We start from the raw sequence: 17,825 nt of genomic DNA, 5'->3' as shown, positions 1-17,825 counted from the left end.
AACAAGAAGGGGGCAATCCTCCTAGTTGCACAACTTGTTTTTCAAAAGTTTGACCTGGAGACAGCTCAGCAGTTCAGAAAAGTACTTCAGTAAACTGTGTGCGGGTGATTATGAGACAACCACAAAGAGGCAAGACTTCAAAAAAAGTGTTAACATGAGTGGGTACACAGATCCTAGTTTGACAGCCTCCCTTGATCCATAACAGGGGTGGCGCTGTGAGACAGCATGTGCAACAATAGTATTTGAGTGGTTTGCATTCTCATCATAAACATCTCCTGAGTGCCAAATATGGTCACTTCCAGGGATTTGAGTAAATCAAGAACCAGATAACCAATGACATTTACCCTTCTTTATAGAGGAAGAAAACGAAAAGAAAAAAATAGGAAAGAGGAGGGTACAGAGCTGGTCCTGTCCAATTGCAACCCCTTATGGGCCTCTGCTCTGTCTGCATACGTGACCTGTGAAAAGTAGCCTCAAGACTTCCTAAGAACCTGGCCAATAAAGTCTTTTTGTGATAAAACTAGAAGTGAATATACACAAGGATATGGGAAGAGCCCTACAATGCTTTTATTCTATAACACTATAACATTTCAGATGTTAAAGTAAAATGGATCTGGTTAAACTTTAATGTGTAACCATTTTAATGGCAATGCCTTTCAAAACTTACAAAAATAAGTTTAAATATATGCTTAATAGGGCGGCAAAGATTAATCATAATAATCGTGACTGACTAATCATTGTAAACGCATTTCGTCATTATTGTTATCTAAGTCAAAAGTCATTTTATTTAAAAAACAAAACAGCACTATTAAAATCAAAATGAAAGAATAATACAATATTATTTTCATAAATAAACTTCCGTTTTTTTTCTATCTAGACGCTTTCAGTCCGCATATCTTCACTTTATTTAGGTTAAAAAGTTTTATTTTATTTTTTAAATCTTAATGTATAATAGAAATAAATGTAGCCCACCTAAATGCGACTTTATAACATGTGCTAAAAATGCTCGAGCTTAATTGACTCCTCGTGAGCTCTCAGCAGCACATGTAGACGTATTGAGGTTCGTAGGCGCCTCGCACGCTTGCATGGGACACAACAGACAAATCAGCGCTAAACACTTGTAAGCGTCAGCGCCTTGTTTGTTTGCCTTTATGTTGTGTGCGCCTCTGCGGTGTGTTTATGTGTCGCTATGAGAGGCCTAGCCGCGCTCATTGGGCCAATCCTGCTATTCCCAGTTTAGACTCGCTGCGGCAGACCACCCTTGTCCAGTTACATCAACTAATCTGGCTCTGGGGCTGGCGTAGGCAACACAGGCCGCTGTTCAAACGTGTAGCTTTAAGAAACATGGCAAGGGGCGGGGTCACGAGCGCGTACGACGACAAAACCTGAAATTACCAGCCCCTTAATTAGACAGAAACAAACCACGGAGCATGCGTCAAAACAACCAGCGTCTCATCATTAAAGCGGATTCAATTAGGAATAAACCTAACCATATTCAAACAAGCTGTATCACTTGACCATTATACTTGCGTTAAATTTAGATTTCACTGTACAAATAGTTAAAAATGTATTTTAATTTTTATTATTAGCCTATGATTGTTATAATTATACAGTAAGCTATTATGTCTTAATTGAGCCAACAAAGTCTGTTAAAGTAAATAACTAAATAACAGTTTAGCTCTTTATTAATGCTTTATTAATGCTAATCACCATTATCTGTCAACATGATCTACACATTGAGAAGTAAAATACTTACTTTCCCCGTTGATCAGTCCACATTGGCATATGATGCAGGTGCTGAAGATAAGACACACTATTTGTGTTCGCAGTTTTAGCGTCCACCGTCCCATTTTGATTTATGGATAGGAAGAACCTTCCTTCAAAATGCCCTTAAAAACTCCAGTATCAATTGACTGCAGTGCTTTAACTCTCCAATAGAAGTTTATCTTAAAACAACTTGTTCGAGGAAATATGCACACCACTAAATAACGTGATCTTGGGTTCTGGCAACACATGTACGAGTGAATATCTTCATCTTCCATAAGCGAAGGCGACAGTCCACGTTCATCTGTTTTGTTTTGATACTTCCCTACATAAAGAAAATATTAAATCTTTTTTTGCAGCGGGCTGAAGAAGAGGTCCAATCGGTCTGTGTTCATTTCAATATTATGGTGTTCCAGTGAAATAAAAAAAATGATCAAAAATCGGTGTTAAAAGAATCGCAAAAACAGTACGTCCAGCAAGCATGGGGTCAACTTGTCGCCCAAGTATCGGTTTAGAAGGTCTTTGAATTTGCCAGTAAAATGCAATTTCCCAGCAGAAGCTCCCTTTTAAGATAGGAGTGAACACATCCCAGGAAACTGATCAGAGCAGCTACGTGCAGCAGAGACGCAGCTTTCCCCACTACGACCTTCCTCTGAACTCCTTCACCCCCGCTGACCACCACGCCGCAAGCCACTCCGCCGCCAGAAACGACCAAACGGGTAAAACTAAATAAGGTTTGGAAACGTGTGAGCCCACAGATGATCTGTATCCGTCCAATGTATCAAAAAACGACGGAAACATCGGCGGCGTTGAAGCTCCACGCTGCTAATGGAATGAGAAACTCCACCACGCCGCCCGTTTCTTTTCTCAGATGAACGATAGCTGATTTGGAAAACAGCTAACGCTAGCGAGCTAATCCAAAACAACAAGGTTTTCGAGTCAGCCCCAGAGTTCGAATAAAGCAACACAGACAAAGTAACTATTCCTTGCCCGAGATGCTAAAATAGTGAGTTAAACAAACATAAAAAGACTTAAAAAGACGGGTCAAGTGTAAAAACTTGGATTCCCGTTCGTATAGCGACTGCTCTCCCTCAGGTACCTCCTCTTTCCGTCTCTCCACAGTAAACAAGTCCTGCCAGTCCTCAGCTGGGCCGCGGCCTCATGCAAATCCAGGAGCGGATCTCTGCACACTCAATTGGCCTGGTGTGGATCTGGACTGCTGCTGTTACCGGGGAGGCTCCGTGCTCAGGCTCTACGTGTGAACTGGACTACAATGAACAGGAATGAAGATACAAAAGTAAACGATGAATAAAATGATGCATCTCAAATACAGAATTGTAGAAAATATATAATACTACCCAAAAAATATACAATTAACAACAACATTCTATAATCAATAATACTTTTACTATTACTAATATTTATCTAGTCATTGCAGTCCAGCCACTATTCACTATCTGTCTATCACATCCGTGAATATGAATAATAAACATACTCTGAAAAATTATTGAAATTATCAGGTCTATGTGGCCTCCTTTAACAATTGTAGACCTGGTTTTCTGAAAAAGATATTTGGTCTGCACATCTTCTGATCAATCACCAGGTAGATCTTTCTAATCCATTAAGTTATGTAAATATTGAACATAGTAAGTAAAATACCATTAAAAACTAGACAACAATTTGATTTGAATATCAAAAAGCTCTATGATTGCTGTGATAACTTTAGATGGAGCATAGAAATAACACAAAATATAAAATGCTATATAAAAATTTGCACACTGGTTTAGTCTTCTTAGCTGGCACAGGCTTGTTATTCTGAGGAATGTTGTTTCCCAGTGAACAGAGTAGATGAGGTCTTACTGAGATTAAATGTCACAGGTCTGAAGGACTAAGGGTTGTGGAATCTAGTCAAAACAGATCGTTCTGTGGTATTCCCATTGTCCATATTCCTTTTCTTTCACTATGTACTTCCTCCTGAGTGAGCTGCACAAGTGAATGACTGTTTATCCCGCTAAACTAAAATGCTTTTATATGATTATACAGGCTTCACTACTGTGCTCAGCTCTCACTCTGTTGTACTATGACTTTATTTCAGTAGGTGGCACTAAAAATAATATCCGCCAATTGGCATACTCCAAATGTCAAATAAGGACAAAGAGATATGGCGCAGTACAAAATATACAGTAGGTAATCTAAGGTGCAACTGAAGCATGAAAGACATAATATAAAATACAATATATTTCATACAGCTGGTAGAAAACTCAGTGATTAGCTGCATGTGGACCTGTGTGTGCTGTATGTACCATGGACAGTCATGAGCTTAAACACACACAGCCTTTCTCTTCAAATGAGCCCTTGTGTGGATTTTACACTTAAATACACACACACACTTCTTTTATATATATATATATATATATAATATATATATATATATATATATATATATATATATATATATATATATATATATATATATATATATATATATATATATATATATATATATATACATACACACATACACATACACATATATATACATATATATACATATATATATATATATACATATATATATATATATATATATATATATATATATATATATATATATATATATATATATATATATATATATATATATATATATATATATATATATATATATATATATATAAAATCACACAATTACATAAACATTACATTTCCTCTTCATCCTGGGGCACTTTGGCATGTGCTGAACAAAATGTTTTTTATACCGTTTCAGTTGTTTGTGATGGAACATTATGGGCCCCTCCTCCAGTGCAGGTGCAGTGTACATGTAGGCACAGTTTTGTATTTGTGTTGCAAGATCTTACTAAACCCTGCATGATGGCCATGTTTGTGAGATGTAGTACAATCTGCCATACTCGCAACAATCATCCTTTATGTCTTACAGGTGAGGCGATGACATAGAGATACATAAATATAATTAATTTGCACATATTGTACTGTGTACACTGCTCTAAATACATGCCGAGAGCACAGGTCACTGTGAGCCATCGATGAGGAAGTCTAAAGCCTTTGGAAAGAACACAGAGCTCCGCTCTGTGATTGGTCCGGTGATCCGATAAATCTGAGCCCCAACTACACAGAGCATGTTGATAATCCAGAGTGATAACAGCTGCAGTGTCTGGGACAGAGCTGCCTCTGTCACGTCATCAATGACTACTGCTGATCACAGGTAACCAAGGATACAGCAGCACTTGCAAACACATTTCATATGCAACACACTGTGTCTGCTGATCCATTTTTTATATAAATTGTTTAGCAGTGATGCTACTGAAAGTAATAATGTTTATTAATTGTCTATTGATTTCTTGAAACTTCAGTGTGGGGTCAAAATTCCTGAGGGTTAACATAAGGTGTTGTGATTCACACATGGTGCTAATATATAGTCAGCTGTCATTAAGACACAATACAGATTATTTTTAAAGGAAAGCTTTGGACCACACCTGAGCTTTGGAGTCCTTGTGGAAGTCAGGCCCCTGCAGTCAGCTCCTCGTATCATCTTGTGTGTTCAGGCCACACTCAGAGCAGTGCAGACACAACCCTGGGTCAGGCTTACATCCCATAGTCTGCGTTCCCACACATGGACCACTGCACTTATTTAGACTATGGATAGATTGTATAGGTCACTTTTCCTCTTAACCCTGGTCACCTGCCCCTCACATTCCTGCTCATGGCGCCTTTTCCTTCTGGTGTTTACGCTGAACGACTGCATGTCCCGTTCTCACACTGATGTGGAGGGGCCACAGGGCCAAGCGCCAGGCCAGAGGATTAGCTTTATCATTGATAAGAAAGTGCTTGAACCTGAGTGGCCTTCCTCACAGGAAGTGTCAGTGACAGCTTTATCCACATATTGGCATAATGACAGAGCACAGAGAGATGAGAGGGGCTCAGGGCGGACATAACAGTCAAGGTCAGGTCATTGTCACAGGGAAAAGACGTGGTCAGGAGGCAGCCTCACTTCCACTGGTCCAGGGGTTCTAAGGACACTCCACACACATGTCCCCCTCCCCTGGAAACAGTCAGCATGTTCTCAGAAACATTTCCACACACAACGCATAGAGGTCAGAGTATGCTTCTGTTTTCTTATATGAGAGTAAACATAGGAACATCATGTTCTATTGCACTTTAGTCTTAACAGACATAATATGTACAAACATCGTGCTAACTCAATAATGGGAAACATGGAAAAAAAATGGCACAGAACCCTTCACAACCCAAATTTTCTGTCAAGCAAAATAAAAGGCCTCTAAACATACTCAAATAAGTCAGGTTTGCTCTACAGTACGCATAAGCTATCATTTTCAATGGGACGGGAGATGACATCACTTGGATCCATTGACTTAGATCAACTTAAATGCATGCTATTTATTTTGTCATGGTTTGATCAGGTACCACAGCTTTAAAGTGGATTAGAAATAGGAGTAACAACAAATCGTCACTGCAACTTTATAAATATAGATATTATAATTTTTTTGTCATAATTTCCTAATTTATTGAATTTTCATCATCATGTGGCTACATATTTCATACTCACCTAATTTCTAATGCCCACATTTCTTTCTCTGTTGTGGCTGAAATCAGTATGGGGATGTGTGAGTGCAGATCAGAAAGGGGATAAACATTCCCAGGATTCCACTGACCCAGGGACCTTACAATGACCCTTTGTGCCCTGTTTGAACATTAGGTGCTTAAGCAACAACAACATATTCTGCCAAGAACACCGAGTCAAAACGAATTATGGGCAACAGAGGTGACAATCTTCCATTTAGTTTCAGGTTTTGTGATGGATTTTAAATTGCAGAATATCCTGGCTTAATTTATCTCAAGAGTTGTGAAAAAGGTCCAGAGTCTAGAAAGAGCAAAACTGAGCAAAAAGATTAAAGCAAAGCAAACAGATCCCTATGGGGACCCTGGATCAGTTCTTCAATCAGCTCCAATGAAGAAGCAGTCAAATATCTATCAGGGCTATGCTACAATTTAAGTACAATCTGCTACATGATATGACATGATTGAGTTAAACAACTCAGAGTGGTACACTGTAACATTCACATTTTCAGATGTCAACACTTAAAAAGTGCACTAAGAAACTTTTCTGGTGGAAGTTCTGCCACCTGTTTTGCTCAATAGAGAGACAAGCGTGTGTAGGAAAGTGGTATATGTGACAGTTGGTAATGGTTGGAGTGGTTGTTGGAGCAGACTGTCAGCCTTGCTTCCATCAGTTTGCCCCAGGGCAACTGACTACATTATTATCTTGCCAATGGAGGGAATAAATGATGCATAATGGATAGTGTAAATCATTATTACTATTATTATTATTACAAGGCCAAGTTACAAGCCAGATCTGTGGAGAGTCAACTATACTCACAGTAAGAAAACACTTTTATCATACATAAGTTTAATGCTGTTCATTCCTAGAAAAGCACTGAAACAAGTGGTATAACCACCACCAGAAGTGACATACTTCACTTCACTATAACTTTGATTTCGTGGCTTAAATGCTTTATATTCAGTGATTTTATTTAATTTCTTCAACAAATATGTTGCAGGTCAGAGTTCACATATTTTTTTTCTCTGTGGGACAAATGGGTGAAAGGGGAAATGGTTGATGACTTCCTGAGAGCCGGCTCCTCGTGGGATAAACTCAGAAGCATTGTATTAGTGTTTACAGAGGAAGAGCCGCCCATCCTGGACACTGCAAACAGCACATCCGAGGTGACAACCACCACCCCTGGGATCAAAGAGCACTTCATCAATTATACACACCCACCACCACTATATGGTTGCTACTCGTTATCTGCAGAGGGGAAACAGTAAGCAAACATAGCCTTCAATGTTTAAAACTGTCTCATGAATAATTTTTTTTTTTTTTTTAAATACTATGAAGACATGACAAGAGTCAAAAATATAATCTGCAACAAACACTTACTGTCAAGTTATGTCACCACAACAGAGCAACAATACTAGAATAATAGTTAAATTGCCAATATGCAGACACAGACATGGTGAGGTATTTACTCAAGTTATTGAAAACCATCTCTGTTAAATTATTCTGTTCCCTCTTGAAGTAGTAGTACAATTCCCTCATATGATTGGTTGCCCTGTCACTGGTTTGTACAAATGTGGGCAGTGAGCATCACTGTTTACTTTCCCAAGATACAAAACTTCCCAAAGTTCTATTTGTGACTGCAGCCTGAGGACATCCTCCTGGATGTCCGGGATGACCAGTGACCCCTCCCCAAGACCTTTAGCCTGGCACTCCATAAGCATCAACATGATGCTAAATTTGTCAACAAAGCTTTTTTTTCATAATTTGTTTTAAAAGTATACTTTGCTATTGTTACCAGAGCCATCATCTCAAATCACCAAAACAAAGGATTTAATTGTAAAACACCTTCTGTGTCACAGCCTTCACTGTTTAAGTCTTGTTTTGTATAGTTATAATACTGTATGACCATTAGTGAGAGAGTTAACACAGCATAATTGCTATGTCCATACTATAAATAACCAAACAAAAATAACCCAAATAGGGAATAAATATGGTGCATAAAAATAAACAGTTAAATTATTCTGGGATTAGATCGTGATGATGGCGAGCATATGCTAATGCCATCAGTGAAAGCATCCCATCTTCATGAATGGCTGTTTGAAAAATGACAGACTTTCATTTATGCCCATATATAGCATCATAGCACAACATTCTAAAAGCCACATGTTGACTTTCAGAAAGATTTTGTTTTGTGTATGTAACATCATTTATTTATTTAACAGGATCAGTACAAGTAAACATGACCACAAATAGGTGAACCATGCCATCTGTAAAATGTAGTGGGGATTGTTGTAACTATTGTTTTGTGGTATGATGGTTAAGAATTTGTGCAAACTGTAACAGTAATAAGAAAAGAATTGCAAAGCATCTGTTTGCCCTTGACATACCTCAGCAGTGGACAAAACATGTGATGCATGACGTTCAAAGTATCCTTGAGAGAAACCTTGGTCTCATCTTCACTAACACTTCAGACAAGGATCTCTCTCTTTTATCCACTCTATTTTTAAACCCCATGCTAATATTTTTTAGATGGCACTTTATCTAGTTTGCATTCACAAATAAAAATTTTGGAAGATAAAAATCTGGTTGTCTAATCTGCTCCCCAAACAAAGCTCCATTGCTGTTGCTGGGGCCCAATGCACCTGCTGCACTGTCAGGGCCTCCTGTAGGACAACCCCGAAGAGGCCCCAAGAGGTGTGCAGTGTTTTCAGCTTATGGCTTTGTGTTCAACTGCACATTATCCCATGCATAAACAGCCACCAGCCCCACAGGGCTGGACACAGGGCCCCAGACTCATATGGCTCTGCCCCAGCCTCATCCAGAAACAAGTTCAGTGAAGATAGGAGGCCCAGAGATTCTCAAATTGACCAGGGAATCTCACATAGAGCTTGGGATGGTGTCGTATCTCAGAGATGTTTCCATTTTCAGCCCAATGTCAAACCAATAGAGAGTTTATAGGTTCTAAATACTAAACTTCAAATGTTCATTCCAAGGCATTATGACAATATAGTGGGATTACCAGTGGTAACAATTTACCATAGTTTTTGCCAATGTTTTTGTGTCCAATCTCAAGCGTTTTTGTGGTAGTGCTGTCTCACTTAAACCCTAAATTAGTGTAAAGATAGATGTCATAGCCTACAATCCAAGAAGGATTGCACAATAAAACAGCCTCTACTTTAAATATTAAATAATTTTTTAAATAATTTAAATTTCTGAAAAATGAGTGACTGCTTGTGGCATCATTTACAATTTAAAATAAACCCCAAAACGAAGTATTTCTTAAGTTCACACAATGTAGGCAACTGAGTGAGTAAAACAGTAATTCCCATAGTAATAGATGACATAGCCTTAGCATTAACAAAGCCCTCAGAATGGAGGTGCAAACAGCTGCGGTTAAACTGAGGGATGATGATTCTGCTGTGACACAACCTCATTTGGCCTCATGGTGGCCTGCATACCTCAGCTTCGGCAGGCAGAATGCCCCCCAGGGATCTCAAAATACACAGTGCTGTAGCTAGACCTGAGCCAAGCCCAAAGCAACGAAGGCCAAAAATCAGAAAGACCAGCGGCACAGCAAGCCTGGACAAGCAGGGCTGCAACACAAGACACAAACACACACTAGGAACGCATTAGGATTCAACTCTTTCTTTTAAGATCTTCAAACCCCAGTTATAGTTAAGTTCATAGCATGTTTACTAATATAATGCCACTGGACTAACAACCTAAACACAAAAGCAAATATTTACAGTAACTATTTTCAAGCATCAGATATCTTTAAAAAGAATAGCTGTACATTAGACGGATTCATGGCTCAAGCAGTAATGCATGCAGGTCATGAAGGTCACCATTGTAATCATTAGGTGAAAGTCAAGACTGACCCTTACTGGACAAAAGAGGTTACTGCACTCACTAAGTGGCGAGAATTCAAGAACGGAGAGCCATGGCCAGTTTTAAGAAACTGGCTACGCAAACTCAAGTGGTATAGTGCTAATCCAGAAATAAATTTTATGAATATAAATACAAAGTAGGCCTAGTCGAAGATAAAAGTCGAACATAAATATGTCAGTGTAATGCTTTGTTCATCCATCATTTGTTACTCAAATGTAAAAAAAACTAAGATCTATTATTTTATTTTTATGTGTAATTTTCTCACAGCTGATGTTCAGCTGTACTGTAGTCTTACAGGGTCTTCCATCTATGGATCCAGCTCAAAGCAGAGTAGCCATCAGGAGTCTGAGATGATATGGATGGCGTTCAATCTTTTCTTTTTCCTGATGACAGAAATTTCACAGTTTGCCCAAAGTAAACCTACAGGAAAACCATACCTCTTAGATTAAAATTAAACCTGTTATTAGCAACAAGTATCTGCAAGGCTTGACAAAAGTAATGAAACATTACAGCAAAAAAAAAAAAAAAAAAAGTTATCCCATGATGTATTCTGTTACTCCAACAATAATAAAGTGCTTTGTACAGATTATACACAGGCCTGTAATAAGTATTTTGCCAATTAAATATATATTAAAATGTAATTAACACCACACATATTAACACTGGAAGCCAGAAAATACATACAATGTAAACTTAAATATGTTTTCTTTCATTTATATAGGTGGAACAAACAAAAGGATGATTTTTGCTGAAAGCTGTTTGATGCATTTGAGTCAGGGCAAGCATTGACAGAAATGTTAATTTGATTTTATTCATGTTTGTGTGGATGATTTTATAGCTTTTGTTGTTGGGCCTGCATTGAGAATAAATGTATCACAAAGCCAATTACAGTTTTTGTCTGATTCACCAACATAAATACTACCATCTAGAGAATCACATAATTACAGCAAAATTATTTATGAAGATTTGAATTCTTTTCCAGGTGTGTCCATCCACCCAGTGCTACAACAGGGCTACTTCATCAGTATACAGGTGAGTTGTTGTAGTTTTTTAGAAGTTAAATACAAGAGTCCAGCATTGATTGATGGTCATCATCTGAGTCTGGGGAAGATTCGGATGAAGAGGATCATACTGATGAAGGTGAAAGACACCAGGATGAGCATGAGCCACAGCAGCCAGTTCACAGATTTCTTTGTGTGTTGTTCCAGTCGTTCAGACTCAGTCTTAAGCTTTTCAAAGTTCAGATCAGCTTGACGCATGGACTGGCTCAATGTCTGTGCAAAAGGAACAAACATATTTAGAATATAATCTATTATTACAATCACCAGGGTAACCCATCTAGAAATAATTTACGTTGATTACTTTGAAACCAAGGTTTGATAAAGCCTCTAAAAAAAACTATTCCACTTAACTACCTTTGAAACCTTTGTTACTATTACCCATTACAATAGGCTCTATTCACGTTCACGTCACAAAACCAGAAGACGTTTGGAAACATGCAGATGACAACTTCCTTTGGGCTCTGTTGGCAATAATAACTCTGACAAAAACTGAGAAAATGGACCGGTTTTCTTCTTCTAGATATCATTGTATTCTTTCTTTTTTCCTATATAAATTGCCTATTAATTTGTGTATTACAATTTGTCAAAAAAAAAAAAAAAAAAAAAAGGCACATTGTGAAGCCCACTGCTGCTGAGTCCATGGTTTTATCACATGCCCAGTGTCGGTAACTACATTGGAAGTCACCATCCACATGACGTGTTCTTACAACTTCTGGTAAATGTCAATAGAGCGTATTATGAGGGGTAAGATTTACTTTTTCTTTTTTTTTCTTTTTTTTACTAGTATTATATCACCACCTTGTGGAAGGTAGAACATTTAACTTGTAGCACATTCTGGTATGACTGTGCCATTTCATTACTTAGTCACCTGGTTGTCCTGGCGGATAATGTTCTGTGCAGCCAGTGTGTTATTTTTCAGGTTTCGGGCCAGACTGAGCATGTCCTCAGCCAATTTCTCCTGTAGGTTATGATGGTGCTGAAGAACAGCATCAAGCTCTGCTGCAGACTGATGTTCATCCACTGACAGACCTCTAAAAACATACATTTTTAAAGAATAGACTTTTCAAATAAACTTAACACATTTTGTATAAGAATTATTTTGACATATCATACTTTCGGTTTCGCAGTTCGGTTTCAGTTGCACCTATAAAAAGAATTGCATTATTTAATTTACCTTCTTGTAATGAGACTGTATCTAAAAGCTGAATTTGTACATACCTTTCAGAGGTGAATTCTAGGGGAAAAAATGGCATGCAATATTATTATACAACTGAAATGAAATGCATTACTTAAAACAAAACTGATACTTGGTACATTACCGTGGAGAGCAGCTCGGCTCTCATTTCTCCTGTGCATCGGGCTTTGGTCTGCATGTGGACAGTTTTAGTGGCAGACATCCTCTCATTTGAAATAGTTGGTGTGCGTCCAGGAGCAAGGAACTGATTAGCTAATGCTTTTTCAGCTGGTGAAGACTGAAAATATGGAATAAAACATAAAACATAATTATGACACACGTAAAAATAAATAAATACAATTATTTATTCAAGGTATAAAACACAGAAAAGAAATCCAAAGTGCACTCACTAGTTTTTCAGCTTGAAGAAGTCCTTTTAAAAAATCTACTTTTCTTGTATATTCTGTCAGAACCTCTGGCGTTGGTTTGCTTTGAAATAAACAAAATAATTTTGATATTCAGTTTGAACACCCAGATAACAAAGTTACAAGTGTTTCAGAATGGGAAACATTCTTATACAATATAAAATGTGAAAACAAGCACACAAAAAAAAACCAAAAAAAAAACTACCTTGGGTTTTTCCTCAGTGCAACCAACATCTCCTCCAAAGCAGCCACATACTGGGAGTGATAACAAAGATTTACATTTGCGTGTAAGTGTATTTATGATCAAAATTCAAACAAATTGAACAATATAACTGAATGCCCAGTACGCGAGCGACGACGTGGCTAATGCAATCAAGGCTGTTAGCGGCTGACAACAAAGGCAGCTTTTGATGATAAACTAACAAAGTCCACATTTTTACCTTCTCCAGTCTCCATTCCGCCTCCCCTCGTTTATCTGAAGCAATAGATTCACAACGAGAAAGCAATCTAATAAAATTTATTTCTAATCTAGAAGCCATGTTTGATGATGTTTGAACAGCTACGCCGTCGCAGTGTTATGACGTAGCTGTTCAAAGAAAAAGTGGGCGATCATCATGGATTTAATAAAATAACGTTCATTAAATTAAAATAGCGTTAATTTCAATGTATTATTATTATTATTATTATTATTATTAAATATGTAAGATATTTCTGATAAATTGCTTACACCTTGAAGCGTATTTTAAATCATTATTATGTAAATGTACGCAATGTAACTTTTCTGTCTGCAAACTGTTTGTGACCATGGAGATGTTAATGTTTTGCCTCTTTCTTGCATATTTTTTCTTCTTACATTCTTACTGTGAGAGGAATGCCTCTCCACTGTGACCTGTAACTGTGCCTGGTACTCTTGTTTCCTTGGAGATTGTATAGTTAATGCTAGACTGTGGAATATTTTTGTCATGGATGTGGATACTCCTCCATCAGAAATATTAATTCACATGCCTATATGTGAACGTGCATGTGAATTAAAGATCAAACACACAGGATAAATTATCCTTTTTGTGTACATTCTTTCACTGCTTGTAATTACCATAAACAACACAATAAGTTAAAACGAAATGTTTAATAGATATGTAAACATGATTAACGCTTACTATGAGTTACACCTTTCCAACTTGACATTAATAAAACGTTTACTGGCAAAACTGAGATTTATGCCCAGGGTCGTTCCATAATGAGTGCATTTGCATTTGTTTCTTTCCAAGTTTTAAATGTGGACCTACAAGATGGGACTTAACAAATGCATTATTTAAAGTTCAAGGATTTTAGGGCTAAAACCTGTTTATACATATTTGAGCTTAGCTATTAACAGTTTTCCTGTGCATCTAGAAGAAATTAGACTAACACAAATCTTCACAGAGTAATTATAACTGAAATTCAATTAAACACAAAGAACACACTGAAGGAGCATTATGTTTTGTATTAGCATGTAAATATTAAAAAAACACTACCTTTTTTCATTCAGTCCTAACCATTCATTCCCAACTCATTTATAAACAAACCACATTGTTGGTTGTTATACGAATCATGAAAACAGACTGAGTAGGACATTAAAATTATAATTCATACACATCAGGCATGGTTTCCGGGTTTCAGTTATGGTCCATCTGAATTGTAGGTCTGGAATATTATAATGAAACAGAGGGGATAACATTGCACATGAGCCAAATACTTCTAATTTAAAAAAGAAAAAATGACATACTGATCCGGGTTCCCTTTGCTATTGCAAGGTAATGTCTTCCCATTTACTGTAACAAATTAAAAAGCAGCACATTTGTTATGGTAGGTCCTTTTCGTACTGTGTTGTTTCAGTTGAAATCTGTGTGGCAGTTACACTCAATAACACAACCTCTCTCACAAAAAGGTTCTGCAATAATTACAAAAGGTTTTTCAGCATTACTGTACATATCAAGGCACTAGCTAACATGACAGCGAGCATGTTAGTCACATGCTCATTAGGAGAAATAAGAACTACAAAAGTGCGACTGGAACCTGCTAAATCTGAGATAGCACAAAGGCATAAAAAGAAAGCAGGTGAAATAAAAGATGTCCGATCCATTTAGGCAAATTGTAATATCGCCTGTTCGGGCAGGTCTCATCAGCATTAACAATATATTAAAATAATAGAAAAGGTGCTTGGCAACAAGTAGTCCAGTTTTATTATGATTCATACAAGGAATTGAATTGTTATTTTTTTTGGATCATTTTTCCATGTAGCTTCTTTCTTCTGTAAATTCAAGGCTGTTGCCAGTAAAAGTTATTTATCACAATACTGTGCTTTTAAAGATTATCATTGGTATAGGGCAGGTCAGGGTCAGAAAAACGTCTCTGGCCATTCTGAGTTTCTTGCTGGTGTTTGGGGGAGGAGGTTGGGCTCGTGGATAAATGCATGTTTTCACACTCAGGGCTGTTGATATATAAGGACTGAGTAGCAGATTCTTTCCTCCGACCAGACTGTCCTCTCGTCCGGATCAAGGACTTAAATGTTTGACTAGAGGTTTCTGGAAGTGTGCGACTCTGACCAGGCCTTGACCCAACACCAGGAGGCAGTTTGACAGTGTCTGGAATTACAGGATTGCGTCGTTTCAATGAAGATTTGAAGGATGAGTCAGAAGATAGAGATGTGCAGCTCGACACAGGAGAGACAGAGCCTGTGGGGCTCAGGCCTCTGATTGAAATGGACAGAGTTGAGAATCTGGGTCGCAGGGTCAGATCCAAGGGTTTGGGAGGACAAACCGGTTTACATCTCTTAGAAAGGTGCCCTGTAGGAAAATAAATTGATTATGTTTGCTTTTTGTGATCACTTATTTATTCTGTATATCAATAAAGGAGCCCAATGAATGCAGTCACATGTAGCTCAAAAAGCCTACAAATTAGTAATGCGGTGCAAAATGGACTGTGTATGCCTCTGTGTTGCAGAGCCACTCTCATGCACACAATGGTGTTGCAACCGAATACACAGAAGCATACACAAAGAAAAAGGTTACTGTCCAACCTGCTTTGTTAGAGAGCAGACATCACCGCCCCAATCACCATCACTGGTCCAGACCTGCACCACAAAAGAAAGCGAGGGCCCAAGCCAACGGACCCGTGGTTTGGTCAGAAACCACAGGTGAGACCGAGAAAGACAGGAAGAGTTCAAAGTGGACCAAATACTAACCATCAGGCTCTGAGCTGTGAGCCGAAGAACGCTGCTGCTCATCCAAAAGACTTTCTGAGCTCAAAGAGGCTTCAGAATCTAAGTTCTCCTGGTCTGAACCAGGTTGCTCCATCTCAGGAAGTCTGCAGGCCAGATCCTCTCTTCAAAGAACCAACCAAATCATTAGAAAAATTACATCAATAATTCTTTACAAAACAGATAAAACAAGTCATACTTTTCTTGTTTGATGGACTTAATCCGTTCAACCAGGTTCTTCTCTGCTTCCGTTTCTGAATCTACAGGCTCATTTTCAGGTACAACACTAAGATCAGAGCTGGCTTTCTCGTGAACCTAAATGTGAAAAAACATTCTTTGTCACTGAACAATAAAAAGTATTAAACATATATCAAGACTTTTTAGACCCTGTTACCAAACTCAGTTTCTGTTAGTAAGGAAAACATAGTAGGTGGTCATGCATCTGTACATCACAAAACAATATACAATAGAACTAACTTCTATTGCACTAAACATTAGTAATATGATGAAACAACTTTAAAATGTAAGAAAATTGTCTTAAAAAAACAGAAAACACAACAAATGGAAACCTTAAAACTTCATAAACCAAGTGCAACCTTAGGCAGCATGCATTATGCATACCAGTTAGTAATGAAGAAATTATGATGGAGAAAAACAAGAAACAAGCAATGTCAATGGAGAGCTGGATTCTATGTCACTACAGATACTAAACTACCCGGAGGATACATACCACCACTCCTTTGTAAGGAGCTGAGAATTTGAGAGGTAAATGCCAGAAGTGCTAAAGAGAGACAAGGAACATTGGCCTATGTTACCCATGTGACCTTAGCAACAACAGCATCTGAAACTGGACTTTGAGCTCAAGAGCAGTGTTTACAAGAAGAACTTTCTCTGATTTCATAGGAAAATATCATCTTGTCATAGTAAGTAAGGCAGATTGTAAGGCACATGTTCTTACCGTGTTTTGTCTTTTCAGTTTAAGCTGGTTTACTGCCAAATTCTCTGCATACTCTAGCTGCTCAATTTCCTCCATCTTCTCATTGTAACGTCTGATTTGCTCAGTAATAAGCATCTCCACACACCTATTATAAAAAGGAGGCCAAAACATTACAACTGTAAACTGTGTATCAGTCTGTATCAAATTAAGCGATTAGTACTTACATGGTCGTCTTGGCAACATCCTTCATGCTAAGAAGTGGATCCGCACTGTCAGGGCACCGCAGGATACATGGAGCAAAAACTATAGCCAAGGAATTGGGGGACATACGATTGTGGGCTTCCTCTTTACAGACTCTGAAAGGAAGTCATTACACAGAAATAATAAATTTTGGATCAGAGTCACTGAATTACATAAAATAATGTACATTAATAAGCAATGCATAAATAAAAGTTATTACTACATTATTATTAAAATACATACCTGACCAGATGAAAAACTAGCCTCTCTAGTGTATTGAAGTTTGCTGTAGGAAGCTCCTCCAATTCTTTGTAAATTGCATGAAGTTGTTCCTGCTTCTCTGGGAGTTCTATATAAATGAAATACATATTAAAAGTGCATCCACATAAACAAGTAATATTTAGCTTGTCAAAATTTCTGAGGATAGGTCACAACACTTGAGAATATACTGCCTTCTAGTGGTAAAACTAACCGACTGCATGCAGAAAGTCAGTGTAATGG

At 37.8% G+C, this 17,825-nt stretch overlaps 3 protein-coding genes across 3 annotated transcripts in view; all 3 read right to left on the bottom strand.

Moving 5' to 3' along the window:
• The window catches only part of LOC129411678 (insulin receptor-like), a 34,574-nt gene extending 32,166 nt beyond the window's left edge, over window positions 1–2,408 (bottom strand). Inside the window, exon 1 of the mRNA XM_055163181.1 lies at window positions 1,757–2,408. Coding sequence (XP_055019156.1) covers window positions 1,757–1,850 — 94 coding nt within the window. The 5' untranslated portion in view covers window positions 1,851–2,408. The remainder of the gene's footprint in view (window positions 1–1,756) is intronic.
• An 8,626-nt stretch (window positions 2,409–11,034) lies between these two features.
• Window positions 11,035–13,508, bottom strand: use1 (unconventional SNARE in the ER 1 homolog (S. cerevisiae)). Its single transcript, XM_020924847.2, has 8 exons — window positions 13,350–13,508; window positions 13,115–13,164; window positions 12,895–12,973; window positions 12,630–12,782; window positions 12,529–12,544; window positions 12,424–12,454; window positions 12,179–12,341; window positions 11,035–11,523 (listed from the first exon to the last, which is right to left on the bottom strand). Exons 1-8 carry the CDS (start codon window positions 13,446–13,448, stop codon window positions 11,341–11,343), a joined length of 774 nt encoding a protein of 257 aa, XP_020780506.1. The 5' UTR covers window positions 13,449–13,508; the 3' UTR covers window positions 11,035–11,340.
• An 869-nt stretch (window positions 13,509–14,377) lies between these two features.
• On the bottom strand, window positions 14,378–17,819 carry LOC129411677 (unconventional myosin-IXb-like). The gene is made up of 7 exons (XM_055163180.1): window positions 17,797–17,819; window positions 17,568–17,673; window positions 17,309–17,440; window positions 17,106–17,229; window positions 16,347–16,462; window positions 16,133–16,272; window positions 14,378–15,734 (listed from the first exon to the last, which is right to left on the bottom strand). Exons 3-7 carry the CDS (start codon window positions 17,410–17,412, stop codon window positions 15,253–15,255), a joined length of 966 nt encoding a protein of 321 aa, XP_055019155.1. The 5' UTR covers window positions 17,413–17,440; window positions 17,568–17,673; window positions 17,797–17,819; the 3' UTR covers window positions 14,378–15,252.
• Window positions 17,820–17,825: the final 6 nt, after the last annotated feature.

Source organism: Boleophthalmus pectinirostris, unplaced genomic scaffold (genome assembly GCF_026225935.1).
Source record: "Boleophthalmus pectinirostris isolate CB_2022bp ecotype Guang Dong unplaced genomic scaffold, ASM2622593v1 HiC_scaffold_556, whole genome shotgun sequence".
NCBI classification, from domain to species: domain Eukaryota; kingdom Metazoa; phylum Chordata; class Actinopteri; order Gobiiformes; family Gobiidae; genus Boleophthalmus; species Boleophthalmus pectinirostris.
Note: the sequence above shows the minus strand (reverse complement) of the source record. Positions and strands in the feature narration are given on the sequence as shown.